The sequence below is a fragment of the Rhinolophus hipposideros genome (assembly GCF_964194185.1).
Source record: "Rhinolophus hipposideros genome assembly, chromosome: 9".
Classification (NCBI taxonomy): Eukaryota; Metazoa; Chordata; class Mammalia; order Chiroptera; family Rhinolophidae; genus Rhinolophus; species Rhinolophus hipposideros.
Genome location: NC_138055.1, coordinates 27,344,807 through 27,366,032, shown reverse-complemented (window position 1 = coordinate 27,366,032; position 21,226 = coordinate 27,344,807). Strand labels below are relative to the sequence as shown.

General features: G+C 38.9%; 1 protein-coding gene across 2 annotated transcripts in view; it reads right to left on the bottom strand.

The window, feature by feature from the left end:
• BORCS5 (BLOC-1 related complex subunit 5) overlaps positions 1-21,226 on the bottom strand; it is a 70,760-nt gene that overhangs the window by 14,935 nt on the left and 34,599 nt on the right. For both annotated transcript variants that reach the window (XM_081059833.1, XM_081059832.1), the window contains exon 3: positions 9,647-9,804. In XM_081059833.1, coding sequence (XP_080915959.1) covers positions 9,647-9,804 — 158 coding nt within the window. The remainder of the gene's footprint in view (positions 1-9,646; positions 9,805-21,226) is intronic.

Below are 21,226 nucleotides of genomic sequence, written 5' to 3'. Positions count from 1 at the left end.
CAGCCTCAGGGGAGGAGACATAGCACAGGAAGTCAGGTCAGATACTTGGAAAATGGCTCCAGCTAGGTCTTAAACATTACGGTACTGCCAACAGAAAGAATCCCTGCCCAGCTCAGTGTGCAGACCCCTGAGCAGTAGCTCACTCCTTCCAACACCAGTTGAGTGTCTACTGCATGAAAAAGGAATAACTGAAAAACAAAAGGAGAGATTCCAAAGAAGCAGAACATAAGTTATAAAGCAGAAACGAGGACTGGCAATTGGGAAAACTCATCTTCTATCATCTTAGTCATTAACTAGGAGAAAAACCTTGGGCAAGTCCCAAATAAACTCCAAGGACCTGATTTCTTTGTGCGATGAAAAGGGCTGCATCAGAGAAATTTCAGGGTCTCTTTATAATCCTGCGTAACCACACGGCTTTCTGAGGATTGTAACTCCTCCTTACCTATTCATCTGAACCTCCCATTCAACGCTTCACATTGCTTTACGCTAAGACAGCCTGCTTATCAACGCATCCAAGAATGAAAAACACAGCGACGACCAGAATCATAGTATGAATTTAGTTTCAAGGCCTTTAAGCAAGCATATAATAACAGTAACACTATAAACCTAGTGGCTGTATCTTAGTTTAGAAGCTATTCTAATCTATGTACACATTGAGAGCAACTGGAGTGAGGCAGAAGGTGGTGCAGGTCAGTGACAAGAAAGACTGCTCCAAACGGCTCACCTATGTCTTCCTGGGGCTGTGTGCTTGCCACCAGCCTTCTTCCCTCCTCCTTCCCTCCTCCTTCCCACCCCTAGGGAAAAGCACTACATTCGGAGGAAGCATGTTTCTTTACCTTTCTTTCATTTAACCCAAATTCCAATGACAGATATGACTTAAAACTGAAAGTGTCTGCCTGTCAACTCGAATCCTTAATGAGAAATGATGAGATGTCACAAAAAATCGCTGAAATAATAAGTGATGTATGCACAGCCAGAAGGCAGGACTAGTCATTTGCTGCCATCCAGTCTCATATTTCTCATGACCCATGTTCCCCAGGTACCAGCTTGCTATTCACAAAGCAGAATAACCAATTAAATTCACTAAAAATCCCCCAAATCACATATCTATGGCATAAAAAAAAAAATCATGCAGGGTTTGAAGGAAACCAGAATGGGCTAAAATTTTCTGTCTCACCTCTAGTTCTTTATCACACGTAGGTTGTTGAGGGTATTGCTTAAAATGAGCCAATATTTTGGCCGCTACTGGTATAATATCAAGAAACTTCACATGGCGCAATTCACGGCAATACGGTTAGGCTTTTCTCTGTTAGTCATTACTTATATTTAAACAGTAACAAGGGCTAACACGATAGTGTTTACCACATGGCAGACATGGTCCGAAGAACTTTACATAGTGTAACACATTTAACCCTCACAAAAATCTTTCTGAGGTGGATACTATTCTAGTCCCCATTTAACAGAAGAGGAAACCGAAGCTCAGAAGGATTAAGTAACTTGGCCAAGGTCACACAGCTGGTTAGAGGCAGAGCCAGGACTTAAACCCAGGTAATGAGGCTCTAGAGTTCGCACTCAGAACCATTATGCTAAATCACCCAGAAATACAAGGTAGAGATTTTCCCCCTTTGGCTGAGCCCTCAGTGACTCCCAGTGCTCACGAGGGTACTGCTCCCCAACAGTCACTGTCAACAAAGGACCTCTTCAGAGAGAATACACAGGCTCCTTGGGTGTGACTGATCTATGCCAGGTATCCTCTTTTTATAAACTTGTCTATATACTTCCTTTTCTCTCAAAATTAATAACTCCAGGGCTCTAAATCCTACCCTCTCTTGTCCCTTCTATGAATCTTGCTCTATGAATACCCTTTCTATTTTCATCTTTCCCTTCAGTCTGTAAACATGGTCAAGTGTACAACCTGGAAAACACGCACACACGCACACTCTCTTTTGATTTTCATCCACTTTTTAAAAAGAGTTTTATTAAAAAGTATAGCTAACATACAATTTTATATCAGTTTCAGGTGTACAGCACAGCTGTTTCACATTTATATACTTAAAGAAATGGCGACCATAAGTCCAGCAGCCATCTAGCACTGTGTTATGCTGCCATAACCCTATTGACTATGTTCCCCATGCTGTACGTTACATCCCCATCACTTAACTTGTTTTATACCTGGAACCTCTTATTCCCCTTCACCTTTTTCCCGCTTTTTTAATTTTTCAATTATAGTTAACATTTGATGTTGTTTTGTGTTAATTTCAGGTGAATAGCATAGTGGTTAGACATTTGTATAATTTAGGAAGTGATCCCCTGACTAGTCTAGTACGTACCTAGCACCATACATAGTTATTACCTTATCACTGACTATATTCCCTATGCTTTACTTTACACCCCCATGACTGTTTTGTAATTACCAATTTGTACTTCTTAATCCCTTCACCTTTTTCACCCTGTTCCCCAATCCCCCTCCCATCTATCACTCTGATAAATCTAGTACCCATCTGGCACCATAGTTAGTATAATTTTACTGATTATATTCCTTCTGCTATACCCTATATCCCCATGACTACTTTGTAACAGCCAATCTGTACTTCTTAATCCCTTCCCATTTTTCACCCACCCTCTCAACCCCTCATTCCATCTGGCAACCATCAAAATGTTCTTTGTATCTATGAGTGTGTTTCTGTTTTGTTTATTTTGTTCTTTAGATTCCACATATAAGTGAAATCACATTGTATCTGTCTTTTTCTGCCTGACATTCTCCACTCAGCACAGTATCCTCCAGGTCTACTCATGCCACTGCAGATGGCGAGAACCCATTCCCATCCATGGCCAAGCAATATTCATTGTATGTATGTACCACCTCCTCTTTATCCTTTCTTCCACCGATGGACACCAGGCTGCCTCCACATCTTGGCCACTGTACACAACGCTGCAATGAACATGTGGATGCCCACATCCCCTCGAAGTTGCATTTTGGATTTCTTTGGATAAATACCCAGAAGTGGGAATTTACTGGATCCTTTGTTTCTTGTTATAGCCTTTGTTTTAAAATCTATTTTGTCTGGTGTAAGTATTCCTACCCTAGATTTTTTTGTTTTTCTTTCCATTTTCATGAAATATCTTTTTTCATCCATTTACTTTCAATCTATGTGTGTCTTTCAATCTGAAGTGAGTCTCTTGTAGGCAGCATATGTAAGGGTTTTGTTTTCTTATCCATTCAGCCCTCCTATGTTTTTGATCAAAGCATTTAATCCATTGACATTGAAAGTAATTGTTGATACATATGTAACTATTGCCATTTTATTATTCGTATTTTTTATCTTTTCATTTTAAAGAATTTCCTCTAACATTCCTTGTAATATTGGTGTGGTGGTAAACTCCCTTAGCTTTTTCTTGTCTGGGAAGCTCTTAACCTGTCCTTCAATTTTAAATGATAGCTGTGCTGGGTAGAGTACGCTTGGTTATAGATTGTTGCTTTTCATCATGTTGAATATTTTGTGCCAGTCCCTTCTGGCCTGCCAAGTTTCTGTTGAGAAATCAGCTGACAATATTATGTGGCTTCCTTATAAGTTACTAGTTGCCTTTTTCTTGCTGCTTTTAGGATTCTCTCTTTGTGTTTAACCTTTGCCATTCTAATTATAATGTGTTTTGGTGTGGTTCTGTTTGGGTTCATCTTGTTTGGGACTCTCTGAACTTCCTGGGCTTGTATGTCTATTTCTTTTGGCAGGTTAGGAAAGTTTTCAGTCATTATTTCTTCAAATAGGTTCTCAATCCCTTGTTTTCTCTCTTCTCCTTCTGGTACCCCTATGATGCAAATGCTGTTATGCTTGATGTCCTAGAGGTCTCTTAAACTATCGTCATTTTCTTGGGATGTTTTTTCCTTTTGCTGTTCTGATTGGGTGTTTCCAAATTGCTGATTTGATCCTCTGCTTCATCTAGTCTGCTGGTGATTCCTTCTAGTGCATTCTTCATTCCAGTTGTCATATTTTTCACTTCTGACTAGTTCATTTTTATGGTTTCTATGTGTTTCTTTTTTATGCTTGCTATCTCTTTGTTGAAGTTCTCACTAAGCTCCTTGAGCATCCTTATAACCAGTGTTTTGAACTTTGTATTTGGTAAGTTGCTAGTCTCCATTTCATTTAGTTCTTTTTCTGGAGTTTTCTCCTGATTTTTTCATTTGGGATGTATTTCTTTGTTTCTTCATTTCAGCTGCCTCTCTGTTTGTTTCTATGTAATAGGTAGATCTGCTACATGCCTTGCTGGGTGGCCTTATGTAATAAGGGCCCTGTGGGGCCCAGTGGCACAGTCCCCCTGGTTACCTGAGCCGGGTGCTCCGGAAGTTTCCCTCTGTTGTGTGTGCCCTCCTGTTATCGTTGAGCCTTGATTGCCATTAGCACCTCATAGGGTGGGATCAATCCTCCTGCTGACCGGCTGTGGAGTTTGGCCACATCCAAAGCTTACCACACGGAGCGGGATTCGCCCAAGCAGGTTCTGGTACCTGTTGAGACCATCCTTTGGGTGTGCCACTTGTGGCGCTAACTGGGCAGTACTCTGCTGTCATCTGAAACCAACCTCAAAGTATGTTGGTTCTTGCCTCTTGCGAAGGGCTCAGATGCAGGCCCAGGTCACTCACTGCCTGTGACTGTTCAGGGACTACCTGGTAGGAGCTACCATGTGATCCACAGTTGGTCACTGCCTGTGCTGGACGTGGAGGCATGTGGGAGAGACCACACTGTGAATCAAGGATGGCTGTCACCACTATCAGGTCTGGGGTAACTCCACAAAAAACCAGGACACACTGAGGCCTCCTGCCACCTGCTGCCAGTTGCTCACTCCAGTAAGGTTCGGCAGCAGATAAAGCCTCCTGTGGCAAGGGGTTGGGTGTGGCGGGGTCTCAGTGAGTCAGCAGGGAGGAACTTCAGATTCACATTTGGCTGTAAGCGTAGGGGAAGGGCTCAACACAGGAAAGATGGCGACAGCCTGCCAGCTGTACAGGGTGAAGAACCAAACAGGGAAATTGCTGACTGTCCTTCAGGCCACTCTGCCGCCACCCAAGCCACACACCTCAGTCTGCTCCCCGTGTGCCTCTGATGACCCGCGAGTCACCGTCCCTCCGCTGGAGCCCAGGGTGAGTGCCTGTGAGCGAGCGAGTCTGAGCGTGGGGTCGTTTAAGAGGACATCTGGGTTTCCCACAGCTTTCTGTCCCACCTGGATGGTCAGAATTCCCACTGTCTTTTACAGCCAGATGTTGTGGTGGCTCTTTTCCTTGCACCAGTATTCCTGGATGGGAAGCCTGGTGTGGGCCTGGGGCCCATTGCTCCTCTGGGGGGAACCTCCACGGCTGAGTGTCCCTCACAATTTTCATCTGCCACACAGGCAGGTGTTTCAGACCGGCCCGTTCCGCATCTCTGCCCCTCCTACCAGCCTCAATGCAGCCTCTTATTTATATCCTTCGTTATAAAACTTCTGTTCAGCCAGACTTCAGATGGTTCTCCAAATTGACTGTTCTATAATTTAGTTATAATTTGATGTGTTCGCGGGATGAGGCAAGCACAGTGCGCATGTACTATGCCATCTTGGATCATTCCCTCAGTCTTCATCCACTTTTAATTCCATAATTTCGGCCACTATCTCACTCTGTGACCCTGGATAAATTGCTTACTTCTTCTAACAGGGCTTCAATTTCTGCATCTAAATAATGAGGGCCCTAGACCAGAAGGTCTCCAAGGTCCTTCCAACTCCAAAATTCTGTGGTTCTTAATGTAGATATTTCTTTGACCAAGTTTAATTTCTTCACTGTTCCCCAAAACCCGAAAGTTAATTTTCTTCTAAGACTATCAAGCTGTTCCCCAATCCAGCAATGCTCTCCTCTTTCTTTCCATTCATTTCCCAAATTCTGGTTTTCCTTTAAGACCTAGCTTAAACTTCACCTGCTCCAGGATATCCTTATCTTTAACTCTTCTAGAACTTCAATTATAAACGACAATTGAGCACTCTCCATACATAGTGCCTTACGCTTCATATTACTGTTCTGTATTTCTTTGTTCCCTCACCTAGACTGAGCTCTCAGTGAGCAAGGACTGTCACACTTCCCTGTAACCCCTAAAGGATCTCACACTAAGTAGGTTTGCAACGGTTACTCAGCAATGCTGGTTGGATGAGTGAGGGGTCACTCTGTAGCCACTAAAGAATCTAGTGATCAGTGCACATTACAAGATTCCCTGATTGTGAAGACAGGGTCTCACCCCTATCTTTTACTCCTCTGTCATATACACATTTATAAAGCGTAAACTTGTCATTCAAGAGCATCATCCAAATTTAGCAACAGGAAAGCTTAGCTAACTCCTTGATTTCCTTTTCTCTGGATCAGACAGTTATAGCCATGTTTCCCTTTGACCCACACTTAAGTGACCATAAGCACTGTAACTTTATGGGCCTCAGCTTGTGCAGGTCCTGCACTTCCACTAACACATATTCTCCACGGTTACTAAGTTCCCTTACTTCTCAAAACATATAGCATTATGTTACTTCCTCATTCTTGCAACCAAATTTCCAGGAAACATCTGGAATAATATCAGAGATTTAGCGTTTAAGCAAAACTACATCCTCTGCTTTATTCATTTGGAAATGACTAATTTCAACTCTTAGGTTTGAAATGAACACAGATGGATGTGTATGTTTCCAGGAGTTTGCTAGCACTTTCCAACAGAGACCAGTCACCAGTGAAAACCCTGAAACAGTGCTCACCTCCTCCTCAACTCTTAGAGGACTAGGGAGGTACTGCTCAGTACTGTGAGTGTTGTTCTGGGCTTCCCAACAATCCTGTATAACTACTGACCATTCAAAGTGAACCCCAAAGTTCCTCACACAGAATTTTAAACTCAGCTTAATTGTTTTAAATGAATGCCCCAGAACACTGGTTCTCAACGCTGATTACAGATTCTACAACACTCTCAAAAATACCAATGTTCAGCTTCCTCCCTTCCTCACCCACTACCCTTCAAAGATTTTGATCTAACTGGTTCAGAGTGAGACCGACAAATCCGTATTTTCTTAAAAAGCACCTCAGCTATACTGCATGGATTAAGGTATTATTGCTAAATGTTTTGGGCGTGATAACTGTAATGTGGCTGTGTTTTTGAAAAGGAGTTTCTTCATTAGTGGAAAAACTGGCAAAATTCAAATAAGGTCTTTGTTTAGTCAACAGTATGGTATATGGTACTAATGTTAATTTTTGGTTTTGATCATTGTACTTAAGGTTTGTAAGACATTCACTTTAGAGGAAGCTGTGTGAGGGTTATATAGGAACTGTGTTATTTTTGTGGCTTTTCTCTAAGTCTAAAATTGAAATTAAAAAGGTTTTAAAAAGAGTCCTTTACTTTTAAAAATATACACTTAAATATTTATGAATGAAATGATATACTTGAGATTTACTACAAAATAGATGAGCTGAGGCGGTGGCAGAGAGTGACGGGGAGGATGGATGGGGCAGGGTGTTCACACGTTGATGCCTGTAGTAGCCGGGCACTGAGTACATGAAGGGTCACAGTACTTGTCTACTCCACTGTGTGTGTGTAAAATTTTCCATCATATATATTAGAGGGGAAAAAATCCCAGGTGATTCTAACATGTATTCAGGGCCAAGAAATACTGCTCTGGAGCCTTGAAAATGTGGAGCTCTGTTTGGGTATGAAAAAATACTTTACCTTTGGAAATGATTTGGTCAGTCTTTCTATACCACACTTTGCTAAACTATAAAACTACAAATATGGATTAGAAGACCTTTCAAAAAGAAAACAAAAAGCATTAAAAAGTTGATTCATTCTAAAATCTTCTGAGAGTTAATGTCATGCTTAATTTCTAGCACAATAGTCAAAATGGTAAGGTGTTTCTTACATCTACAAGAGCATTTCCCAAAGAATGTTCTAAAAAAAAAATTGCTACTTCTATAAGATGTTAATAGGTGTTACCCAATATAAGGGTTCTGAGGTCGAAAAGTTTGAAAAGTGCTGATTTTCTTTACTGTAAGATTCCTAAGAACTTTTTTTTTAGAAGTTTTGATTGATTGATTGATTTTTTATTTTTTTAATATCATAATTTTTTTTTAATTTATTGGGGTCTAAGAACTTTTAATAAGATAATGTGCACTGTGACTTTCCAAGGGAAAGTTTCAGGAATATGCAAAATATGCAAAATGTTTCAGGAATACACAAAAAGTTTGATCTTCTTTCCATGGACTAGTTTTGTAGAACTTATTTTGGATAATAGCGCTCTAGGCCAGTGGTCCCCAAATCCCAGGCAATGGAGAACGGCATCAGAATCATTTGGTAACGTTATTAAGATAACGATCACAGACTGCATCCCAGGCAACTGGGGGCAGAGGAGAACTCAGTGTTACACAAAAACCCAAGAAATTCTAATCCATAAGTCGTGTTTGGGACTCATCATGTAGTAAAATAGTTTATACTATTTGAAAGGCCACACCAGTGCCAGCAAGTGTGAAAGGTCATGTTTAACTGTCTTCCAAATAAAAGCCTTCCATAAGGGAAGTGTATAGGGATATAACACTTTATGAAAGTTAAGTACTAACATGTTGGAGGTATTGGTCATTTAAATCTCTCAGTATTACTATCAACTACTTTGTAATCTCAAGGATGACCTATGTCCATTACTAATAGGTAATTAATTTGCTGTGATTCTCACGCCTTTACTTGTGTGTTCCCTCATGTCCACCTTCTTCTCTTGCCTGAGTCATGACCCGAAACAACTCTACGGGGTCCCATTCACCTAAGTGGTTTCTCCCAGATAGAGGTCCTGACCCTCTCTTGATATGACACCACTTCAAGGTATCAGGAATATAAATCCCTTCTTGATTGAAAACTTGGGAAAAATGTACTTACTGATATCTTGGTGCTCCCAGAGGTGTGCCATGTAGTGGCCCATGAATGATACATTTAAGTGCTTAAAAGAAGTACCCACGTACTGTTATCAATAATTACTCAACATTTGTACTATGCTCTTCAGTTTACTAAGAACTTTCAGATGAAATTATCTTGCTTCTTTCCTTATGAGTTAAGTAGGCATAATTGTTTCATCCAACCAGTAAGAATCACTGCTTTTCAGGTGCTAACACAGTGAAAAATGCAATTTTTAGGGATATGTCAAGGCTTCTACTCTCAAAGAACCGACGCCCTATTCGAAAATAGAATATAAATTACATAGGAAATAGCTAAAGTCAATTTGAAGATGTAATGTTAGCTAGAGCAAATTGGTACATCAGGACATTACCCGTACTAATAACAGCTAATACTTACTGAGCAATTTATTCTTCACTCCACCCTTACTACTATTAGCCCCATTTTTCTGATGAGGAAACTGAGACCAAGAGAAGTTGAATAACTTGCCCATGCAAACAAATGGTGAACCAGGATTCAAACTCCAGATTGGTCTAGCTGTATGGACCACCCTTTTTTTCACCATCACATTTTACTGCTAGGAAAGATGATTCCCCAAAGCATAGACAGAAAATGACTGCTTTCCACCAAGTTGGGGTCACTGGCTCTACTGCCCAATAGAAAAGGACTCAGGGGTCACAGGGAATCACAATAATGAGTCAGCAATATTATCTTCCCATAATACTTACCTCTTTGATTCGTTTAACCAAAGCATTCTGATCAAAAGCAACGGCCTCTGCACATTGATGAAGGTGATCCTGATACCGGAGGCAGAGCTGTAATACCTGCTGGGAATCCAGTTTCTCCAGTTTGGTATTTGTGAGGGAAGTCTGGCCACTCAGTAGTCCTTCAAAGCAGAAAAAAAGAATGAAATTAAGTGAAATGAAAATCAGTGCTAATAAACTTGTGAATAAAGTAGCTTAATAATAAGTTAACTGAAGACTGGGTGGGAGACCTAAATTTAATCTTGCATCTTGTGTTGTATGCTAAAGGCAATCACTGCAACTATCATTTATGGAGCATCCATTATGTGCCAAGCACTTGGCACAGTGCTTCCCGTGTGTTCTTTTTCATACTCGTAGTCACCCTGGAAAGTAAGGTATCAGTAGCCCCATTTTACAGATGAGGAACCCAATACACAGAAAGGTTAACTTCCCTAAAGTCACAGAGCTAGTAAGTGGTTTTGCCAAGTTAGAGCTCCTGGCCTTATGACACTACTTTATGGTATTAAGAATATAAATCTCTTCTTGATTGTAAACTTTGGGAGATGCATTACTTAATTCTTTTTAATACTTAAAATGGTTATCTGAGAAACTGAGAAAAAGAAATAAAATGTATTAGGAAACTGTTAGGAGGAGACTCAAAAATGAAAAAATATAAAGAGTGAACAGAATGTCAGCTGACACATTATGAACCTTGTTCTTTACATTTGGTTACATCAGTTTAGTTGTATAACTATTAAATTTCCTTACACGTGCAAAGGACATTATATTTTCAAAGCCTTTCAGCTGGAGTTCTCTTACTGTTCTTCCAGATGTATAGACCAGGATCACTGTTAGCATTTACAGAGGAAGAAATTAATTACAGAAGCTAAATGGCTTGCCCATGGGTCGCACAGCAGAGCCCTGACCATAACCCACGCCTTCCGACTTCTGGCCAGGTACTCTCTGCCCAGCCGAGGGTCACACACTTTTTGGTGTTAGACCCCCTACCCTCTCAAATATTATGGAGGACCCCAAAGAGCTTTGGTTCATGTAGTTTATATCAATACTCACCTACTAAAAATTAAACTGAGAAAATTCTTCAATATTTATTAAATTATTTAAAAACAGAAGTAATAACCCTATTACATGTTAACATAAATAACATATTTTAAGGAAAATTATATTTTCCAAAACAAAAAAGTGAGAAGAGTGGCATTAGTTTACATTTTTGTAAGTCTTTTTAATGTCTGGGTGAATATAAAACAGCTGGAGTCTCATATCTGCTTCTGCATTTAATCTGTTGCTATTTCACCCCATGGAGCCTCTGGAAAACTCCATTGTACTCTTGTAAGAAAATGAGAGTAATTAGCCAATGTCTAAGTAGAACTGTGAAAATGGTTTTGACCTCAGAGAATCCCTAGCAGGTTCCTGGGGATCTCAGAGATTCCCCTGCCACACAGTGAGAAGCACCGTGCTAAGCCATGTTCTGTCTCATCTCAGAGCTATCAACACAGCACAAGGTACCTGAAAAAACATGACAGTGAGGTGTATGCTGGGCGTGATCGAGGTGGACCCACCCACATCAAAGCTCTTCTTGGGAACCCTTCCCTATTCCTGCCCCCCAAACACCAATGTCAAACCCTCTGGCTCTGAGATATTGGAGCCTAAGCCAGTGTTCTTTTCCCCCCAAAACAGACTGAGAGATGAGCTACCCAGTTGGGCTGCCCCAGAGAATCTTTGGACCTGCCAGTTACCGCTCCACTCCCCACATCCCACTGCCAACACTAGGTCCCCAGCTGTGCCACTGCTGATCCCTACACAGAAAACACTAGTCACTCCAGCTGAACCTGCCTCTACATGGTAGCTTTCGGTGCGGCTGGTATTTGCAGAAACGGGGATTCATTTTTCAATTGAAATTTTTATTGAGATTCTGTGTACAGGATCTTGTGTATCCCTTTATCCAGTTTCCCCCAAAGGTAATATCTTGCAAAACTACAATACAATATCACAGCCAAGATACTGACATTGATACAATCCACTGATCTTATTCAGAGGTCCCATTTTACTTGCACTCACGTGTCTGTGTCTGTGTATTTAGTTCTGTACGATTTTTTCACATACAGAGGTTCATGTACCCACCACCACAATCAGATACTGAGCCATTCCATCATACAAGGATCTCTTGTGTTGCTTCTTCTAACCACATCCACCTCGCTCATGCTTCTGTATCCCTCCCCATCCGTAACCCCTGACAAACACTAATCTGTTCACCATTCCTACAGCTTTGTCATTTCAAAAATGTTCTATAAATGGGATAACGCAATATGTAACCTTTGGGGACTGAATTTTTTCACCCAACATAATACATTAGAGACTCATCTAAGTTGTTGCACACATCAATAGTTCATTCCTTTTTATCTCTGAGTAGTATTCCACTGCATATATATCCTGGAGTATTCACCCAGTGAACGACATCTGAGTTATTTCCAGTTTGGGGCTATTACAAACGAAGCTGCTATGAACAGTTGTGTACAGGTTTTTGTGTAAGCATTTCTCTGGAATAAATGCCCAAGAGAGAAACTGCTGAGTTGTATGGCAATTGTTTAGTTTTATAAGAAACTGCTAGTTTTCTAGAGTACCTCCAAACAAGGAAGTGGGAGATTTTAAGACCACTGAAATCTCCTAACAAAATTATCGAGGGCTATCCTATCACTGACAAAGAATGCAGTCCCAGGTACAGACTTGGGGAGGAAGTTACCAAAAGGTTTTTGCTGTCAATCCAAGATAGAAGTAGGAAAAGAGTGAGCAACCACTGTGGAAGGAGGAATGAATGATTTTGTGCCATCAGTATGGGGCAGGATAATGCAAAGGTCATAAAGAAAACAACGATAAACTCAACAATATAAAAATCAAGATTCAGGCCGGACCGGTGGCTCAGGCGGTTAGAGCTCCATGCTCCTAACTTCGAAGGCTGCTGGTTCGATTCCCACATGGGCCTGTGGGCTCTCAACCACAAGGTTGCCAGTTCAATTCCTCGAGTCCCGCAAGGGATGGTGGGCAGCGCCCCCTGCAACTAAGATTGAACACGGCACCTTGATCTGAGCTGCCGCTGAGCTCCCGGATGGTTCAGTTGGTTCGAGTGCATCCTCTCAACCACAAGGTTGTTGGTTAAACTCCCGCTAGGGATGGTGGGCTGTGCCCCCTGCAACTAGAAAATGGCAACTGGATCTGGAGCTGAGCTGCGTCCTCCACAACTAAGACTGAAAGGACAACAACTTGAAGCTGAACCCTCCACATTGAAAGGACATTGAATACATTGAAAGGACAACCACTTGACTTGGAAAAAAGGCCTGGAAGTACACACTGTTCCCCAATAAAGTCCTGTTCCCCTTCCCCAATGAAATCTTTAAAAAAAAATCAAGATTCAAGGGTAAAAGGGATCAAATACATGGTGATGGAAAGAGAACTGACTCTGGGTGGTGAATATACAATGTAATATATAGAGGGTGTATTACATAACTGTACACCTGAAACCTATATAACTTTACTAACAATTGTCACCCCAATAAACTTTAATTAAAAACAAAATCAAGATTCCTCAGGACAAAAAAAAACCCATAAGTTAAAAAAAAAAAAAAAAAAAAAACCCTTGGAAAAATATTTGCAACTCATATCAAAAAGGGTAAGCTTCCTATTATATAAAGAGCGTCTCGTAATTGGCAAGTAAAAAATCAGCAAAAGAAAGATAAGACAAAAGATATGAAAAAGCATTTCAAAGAAAAGGAAATACCAATGCCTCAACTCTAAGAAAAGATGCACAACCTCACTCATCATAAAAAAAAAAAAGGAAATTAAAACTTCACTGCTAGCCCATTTTTTCACCTATTAAATTGGTAAAAATCCAAAGTATGATAAAACCACCGTAGGTGGAACCATGAAGAAACAGGCATAGCTGATAGGTGTGTAAGTTGTTAACATCTCCATAGAGGGCAATTTGGCATGGATATAAAAATTACAAATGTATAAAGCTTTTGATGCAACAATTTCACTACTAGGAATTTGCATGTATATTAGTACACATGCTAAATGACGTACAATGTATACATAAGATTATTCATTGCATCAGTGATCACAATAGTAAGATACGAGCAAACACCTCAATGTCCATCAATAAGACGCTTGTTAATTAAATCTAAATAATATATGAACATAGAAAAGAATAAACTCTGTATGTATTCACATTAAAAAGTCTCCATAAGATATTAAATGATAAAAGAAAATATATACTGTATTTCCCCGAGAATAAGACCTAACCGGACAATCAGCTCTAATGAGTCTTTTGGAGCAAAAATTAATATAAGACCCGGTATTATATTCTATTATATGTTATATTATATTAGACCTGGTCTTATAGTAAAATAAGACCGGGTCTTATATTAATTTTTGCTCCAAAAGATGCATTAGAGCTGATGGGCTAGGTCTTATTTTCGGGAAAACACGGTAGGATAATGTACAGAGTGTGCTGATAACCCTTATATAAAAAGAGGGGACAAGTAAATGAAACATATATTCATATTTGCTTATATTTACACAAAGAAACCCTGAAATAAGAATTAGACAGATGGAGAAGAAGCATATGGAGGGAGACTTTGATAATATACTTTGTATTTTTTAACCTATGAATGTATTTCCCTTTCGGAATTTTTAAAATAAACTCATTTGAACAAAAAGTGGCCAAGGTCTTTCCCACCTATTCATAATGTCTTCTTGGGCAGTTTTCTCTTCTTCCCTCACGCCAGTGTCCCCAACTCTAGAAATCAAAACCAGTTTCTAGCTTTCATTCTCACTGTGGCTCGTATGGCTGAATACACCTTAAAATAGCATCTTCTCCAAGGCAATTAACAGCTCATAACAAACTGTGAGCTGGTAGAGCAGGGACCACATTTTATTTATTTTTATCTCTTGCGTCTAACATATAGCAGTGGGACATAAAAGGGTCTCAAATTAGGTTAAGAGGATGCAGCTCTAGTGCCAGAACTCCAAGGAAAGAGTGAGTTGATGAAGACTTTAGGAGGAAAACAGGCTCTTCAGGTTCTCTACTCTGTATTCTCCACACACACTTAAGAGTGAGGCCTGGTCTCAGTCTGAATCTGTTCTTCCCAAGTCAATGAGGAAGATCTCCAGTGCTTGAGACGACCACTGGGAGCCCGCATTGAAGAATGGGAGGAGGAAAGCTGCAGGGCCAGCCCAAGCTTCCAGGGTGCTGAAGCAGGTGAATCAGAACCCAACCTTAACTCAAAAAACAAACGCTTGCTTTTCCTCTTAAAAAAAAAAAAAAAAAAAGAGTGGTGGTGGATTTCAAGAAAGCTGCCAAGTCTAGAAAAACACACTAATTATTCAAATTAAGTTGCCCAGCCAACCTCAAAGTCAAAGACATTACACTTTCAATCACCCTTATAAATCACAATTGTATTCTTTAAATCATCTAAAAACAAAGCGCACGTACATGGGTCTATTATAGGAATATGTTTCTCTGACTCACAGGCATCTCTAAAAATATGCCACAAATCCTGCTCCAGATAATAGAAGGAGCAAGACAGAAAAAAAACATGGGCCACTTTTTCTACTCCTGAAGTTACAAAGCTGTGGCAACCCAAGCAAATTCAAGAAGCAATGATTGCAAAGCACTGCCATCACTCACAAGTGCTAGGAATCCCCCATCTCCTCACTTTGATGACTTAACCATCCCTGTATCTTCTGATAAAAGGAGGAGGAGGGAGGATAGAAAGCTGGATAAATTTAGAGATGGTAAATTTTATCCTTTTTAGGAGAACAAACTATCAGCCCTCAGAACTGTTTTATTTCTGAATACACATTAAAGATTAAAGATAAAATTTTTTATTAAAGATAAAAATAGTGGATGCTTTAAATGAGGTGTGTACTCTTTTGTTCTCTCAATGCCCCCACTTCCTATTGTCTTACACCCAGCCATCTTCACTCATTCACATTACCTGCCTGGCTTCTGAGGGACTCTAGGTCCACAGCATTGTTTTAATTCTTACTGACCAACTCTAATAGTAACCTAAGCCTGCAGGTAAAAGAGAATGAACCATACAAGGTCAAACAATTAAGTTTGTGAACTTGCTGCAACGATGTTGCTAACGTTTTTTGACATCAGAGGGATTATTCATTATGAATTTGTACCAACTGGACAGACAGTTAACCAAGTTTACTATTTGGAAGTGCTGAAAAAGCTGCATTAAAAAGTTAGATGACCTAAACTTTTCCCCAACAATTCATGGCTCTTGCATCACGACAATGCACCAGCTCACCCAGCACTGTCTGTGAGGGAGTTTTTAGCCAGTAAACAAATAACTGTATTGGAACACCTCCCTACTGACTTAATTTGGCCCCCAGTGACTTCTGTCTTTACCCAAAGATAAAAGAAATATTGAAAGGAAGACATATTGATGACGTTCAGGACATCAAAAGTAATATGACAACAGGTCTGATGGCCATTCTAGAAAAAGAGTTCCAAAATTGCTTTGAAATGTGTACTAGACACTGGCATCAGTGCATAGCTTCCCAAGGGGAGTACTTCAGAGGTGACTGTAGTGATATTCAGAAGGAGGTATGTAGCACTTTTTCTAGGACGGGTTCGTGAACTTAATTGTCCAACCTCATATATCATCTTGAAATTATTTTTTGTATAAGTGCTCTTTATAGCTAAGATTTTTTCTTTTTTACTTATTATATAAATTTTCAAACGTATAAAAAAGTAGGAAAAAGTTTAGACCCAAACATTCACCATCTAGATTCAATAACTTATACTTTATCATATGTAGTTCATCTTTCTATATATATTTTTTCTTTTCTATACTAAAAAGTATAGACGTCATGACACTTCACTCCTAATACACTGTTCTACATATTTATGATTAGTTTTTCATCCTAAAAAGAAGTTTCTAAATTATGTCTTCCTTACTGTGCTAAGGAATAAGGCCATTACCCTCAGTTTTCCTTAAACAGTGATGCACATAAAGTAGATGTTCATTGAATTAAAAACCTGATCTAATAGATTCACATATTAAAGGTTCGTTTTGCAAATGATAAAAACTGGAGACATTTCCTAAGACCCTGCTGAAACCACTTTGTTTATACTGTAATGGAGAGTGGGCTCCAGGGAATGGGTAAGGACCAAGACAGACTATTACACCGACAAGCTAACTGCCATCGGTACCTATTTCTTTCTGTAAAATGGAAAATGGAAAAATCATCAGGGTTAGAAATTTGGAAAATATTTTGCTGAGCAATCTTTTTCTTTCTGAAATGTCAGGTAGAGGAAAAAAAGTTTTTCTAAAGTATAGTCAAGAGCCATGTGGGTATTAACCTAGGCTATTACCACGCTGAATTCTTTGACTTTTAGAGCCTTAGCCATTTACCGGACTAGAAATGAGTATTATGAGAAGTGGGGCTCATGACTGAGAAACAGTATAACAAGCTCCATTTCCTACCACAGAATCCAGAAAACAGAATTTATGCAACGTTGACAAAAGTTATTGTGAAGGTACACTTAAGCAACAACAGATTATGAAAAAAGAAATTATCCCTAAAACTAATAGGGGATTTTTGACTCTATTGGTCACAATATATTTCAAAGACAAAAGCACAGAAGTCATGTGTATTCTTTACTTGAACAAACTCTAGTTCTCAAAGGTACTCCCTACCCTTTTCTGAAAGAAAAGGAAAAGTCTAAAAACATGTGCCCAACTTGGACAGGATCTTATGATGTGTGTTAGTGATCAATTTCTTTGGGACATTTGGAAAAAGGGTACCCTGCATGACTGGTTCCCTTAGGAACTTTTATCTCCATTCAGTCACCTCAGAGGAGTGCCAATCTCACCAAGGAGAAGGAGCCACTCACCAAGGAGAAGGGCTACTGTCATTGTTTTGGTTAAACTATGTAGCAGAAGAGACTGCAAGTACAGACAAGCCCAATATAACATGCCAACCCACCACGATGTTGGATGTCCATAGAAACAATGCTCCCAGGATTTCCTTCCTAACAGTTTTCAATAATCACCAGAGGACCAAAAAAGAACTGTTTCTTTGAGGTAGTGCTATGGACTGAATGTTTGTGTCCCCCCTCCCAAAATTCGTATGTTGAAACCTAATCTGCAATGGCATAGTAGGAGACAGGGCCTTTGGGAGGTGATTAGGTAATGAGGGTGGAGCCCTGAATTAGTGCTATTATGAAAGAGACCCCAGAGAGATCACTTGCCCCTTCTAGCATCTGAGGACACAGCAAAAAGACAGCTGTCTATGAACCAGGAAGCAAGTCCTCACAGACACTGAATCAGCCAGCACCTTGATCTTGGACTTCCCAGCCTCCAGAACTGTGAGAAACAAATTTCTGTTGTTTATAAGGCACCCAGCCTATGGTATTTTGTCATAGCAGCCTGAATGCACTAAGGCAGGGAGAATGAGTAAAGCTGAATTCAGCCTCATTATTTACTAGTTGTGTGAATTTGGACAGTTTACCTTGTATCTCTGAGCCTCAATTTTTCCAAAATTAGAATCTGTACAATGAAAACTCCAAAACACTGCTAAAAGAAATTGAAGTAGACATAAATAAATGGAAAGACAACTCATGTTTCATGAATTGGAAGACTTAATATTGTTAAGATGTGAATATACTCAGAGTGATCTACAGATTCAGTGCAGTCCCTATAAAAATTCTAATGATGGGTTTTTTTTTTGCAGAAGTAGAAAAACCCATTGTAAAATTCATATGTAATCTCAATGCCAAAATAATCTTGAAGAAGAATAAAGCTAGAAGACTCACGCTTCTGATTTCAAAACGTATTACAAAGCTACAGTAATCAAAACAGTGTGGTACTGGCATAAAGAAAGACATAGATCAATGGAATATAATAGAGAGTCCAGAAATATACCCTCACATATATGCTCAAATGATTTTCTACAAGAGATCGTTCAATGGGAGAAAGGACAGTGTTTTCAACAAATGGTGCTAAGAAAAGTGGATATCCACATTGAAAAGAATGAAGTTGAATTCTTATCTAACACCATATACAAAAATTAACTAAAAATGGACCAAAGGCCTAAAACAATAAATCTCTTAGAAGAAAATATAGGGCAAAAGCATCATGACATTGGAATTGGCAATGATTCTTAGATATGACACCAAAGATACAGGCCAACAAAAGAAAAAAATAGACAAATTGGACTTCATGAAAACTTAAAGTTTGTACATCAAAAGGCACTATCAACAGAGTAAAAAATAGGCAACCCATAGAATGGGAGAAAATATTTGCAAATCATATATCTAATAAGGATTAATATACAGAATAATATATAGAGAACTCCTAAAACTCAACATAAAAAAAACAAACAACCCAATTCAAAAGTAGTCAAAAGATTTGAATAGACATTTCTCCAAAGAAGATATAAAATGGCCAATAAGCACATAAGAAGACGCTCAATATCACTAATCTTAAGGGAAACGTAAATCAAAATTACAATGAGATACCACCTCACACTCAATAATGGCTACTATTAAAAAAAAAAAAACAGAAAATAAGAGATGGAGAGGATGTTGAGAAATTGGAACCCTTGTGCTCTGTTGATGGGAATGAATAATGGTACAGTCACTGGAAAACAGCATGGCAGTTCCTCAAAAAATTAAACATAGAATTATCTTATGATTACCAGAAATTCCACTTCTGGGTATAGACCCAAAAGAACTGAAAGCACGGTCTTGAAGAGATATTTGTAATAATGTTCATAGCAGCCTTGTTCACAACATTTAAGATATGGAGACAACCCAAACATCCATCAATGGGAGAATGGATAAGCAAAATGTAATATATACAGTATTAACATTATTCAGCCTTAAAAAGTAAAAGAAATTCTGATAATGCTACAATATGGATGAACCTTGAGAACATTATGCAAAGTGAAATAAACCATATACAAAAGGAAAAATATTGCATAATTCCGCTTACATGAGGTACATAAAATAATCAAATCCACAGAGGAAAAAAATGAGAATAATGGTTGCCACGGGCTAAGGGGAAAAGGGAAAAGGAAGTTACTATTTAATAGATGTAGAATTTCAATTTAGGATGATGAAAAGTTCTGGAAATGAATGGTGGTGATGTTGTACAACAATTTGAATGTAATTAATTCCACTGAATTGTACACTTGAAAAAGGGTTAAAATGGTAAATTTTATGTTTATTTTACCACAACAAAAAAAGTCAAGTAGATTGATTCTAATTTTTGCTAAGCAAAAATATTTCATAATACTCTTCTAATAAAGCAGCCAAGGAAAAAAAAGTGTGGCCAATAGGGAATGAAATGAAATATAAAAGGATAAACCGAGGAAAAAATAAGTCTCATTTCCTTCTATGAAAACTGAGTTGAGCCATGTTTCCTTTCAAGTCTAAAATTTGAAAAATCCAAGTTTCTATGAGGAGAGAAAGTATTATTCTCTACAGCTATACCATATATCTTTATTACAGAATCAAGACTAACAAAATTATTTGCAGAAAGGAACATATTTAAATTTAGAAGACCCTTACTTTGAGTATGAAAATAAAAGAAATGCAGTCTACTACAAACACTCAGTTCGGATACTACAACCTTTCAACCTCTCTCACTGAATGAATACAGAAAGCCCATTTTGTCTCACTATTTTGTAAGAATGAATGCCAGCTTCTAATGGGGCACCTCGGTCCTCCCTGCAACTTGGCAGCTAGTGTTCAGCAAACCCAGGTGGTCTCCACTTGCTGAAACATCCATGCCCCCAAGTTGTAGCTTTCCAGACAATGTGAGGATGGCGTTTTGGGGGCACCAAACAATTCTTCCCTTTCTAATGGAGTTTGCTTTAGGAACTGAAAGTGTTCTTTTAAAAACTGGCATTTAACACAATTCTACTGACAGTAGTTTGAAGTATACACAACTTCTTAGAAATACAGACTTTGCAAGGCACACCAAGACTGAGTTTAAAAGAGGTCAGGGTATCTTTAGAGAGTCAACAGCAATCACGTTGCGGAGCTGAACATTTTTTTTTTTGAGGTTTCAGAAACATGAATCACAGATTCACTTTAAATGAAAACAAATGAAGTGTTGTTTTCAAAACTAAGGGAAAAAGAAGCAACAAAAGAGAAATCTGAAATTTTGGGGGTCACTCTTCTTATAGGTGTTAACTCTTGGCCTCCTTGAAGGATTATATAGCCTACATTCCGTTGGAAAAAAGAAAACACAGGATTGTTTACACACTGTAGAAAACGTCCCGATCAGATGGAAGTTCTCACTTATCCGTAGCTTAAAATGCTGAGGCAATACTATTAATTTATAAGTTAGTTTCTAAGAACAAGATCAATTTTAGAGAAAAATTGATTTTTCCACTCATGAAGTCTACTAATAAAAATAATTAGACTTTGGGTGGTGAATATATTATGTCATATATAGATGATGTATAAATACGAATTGTATACTTGAAACCTATATAATTTTACTAACCAGTGTTACCCCAATAAAT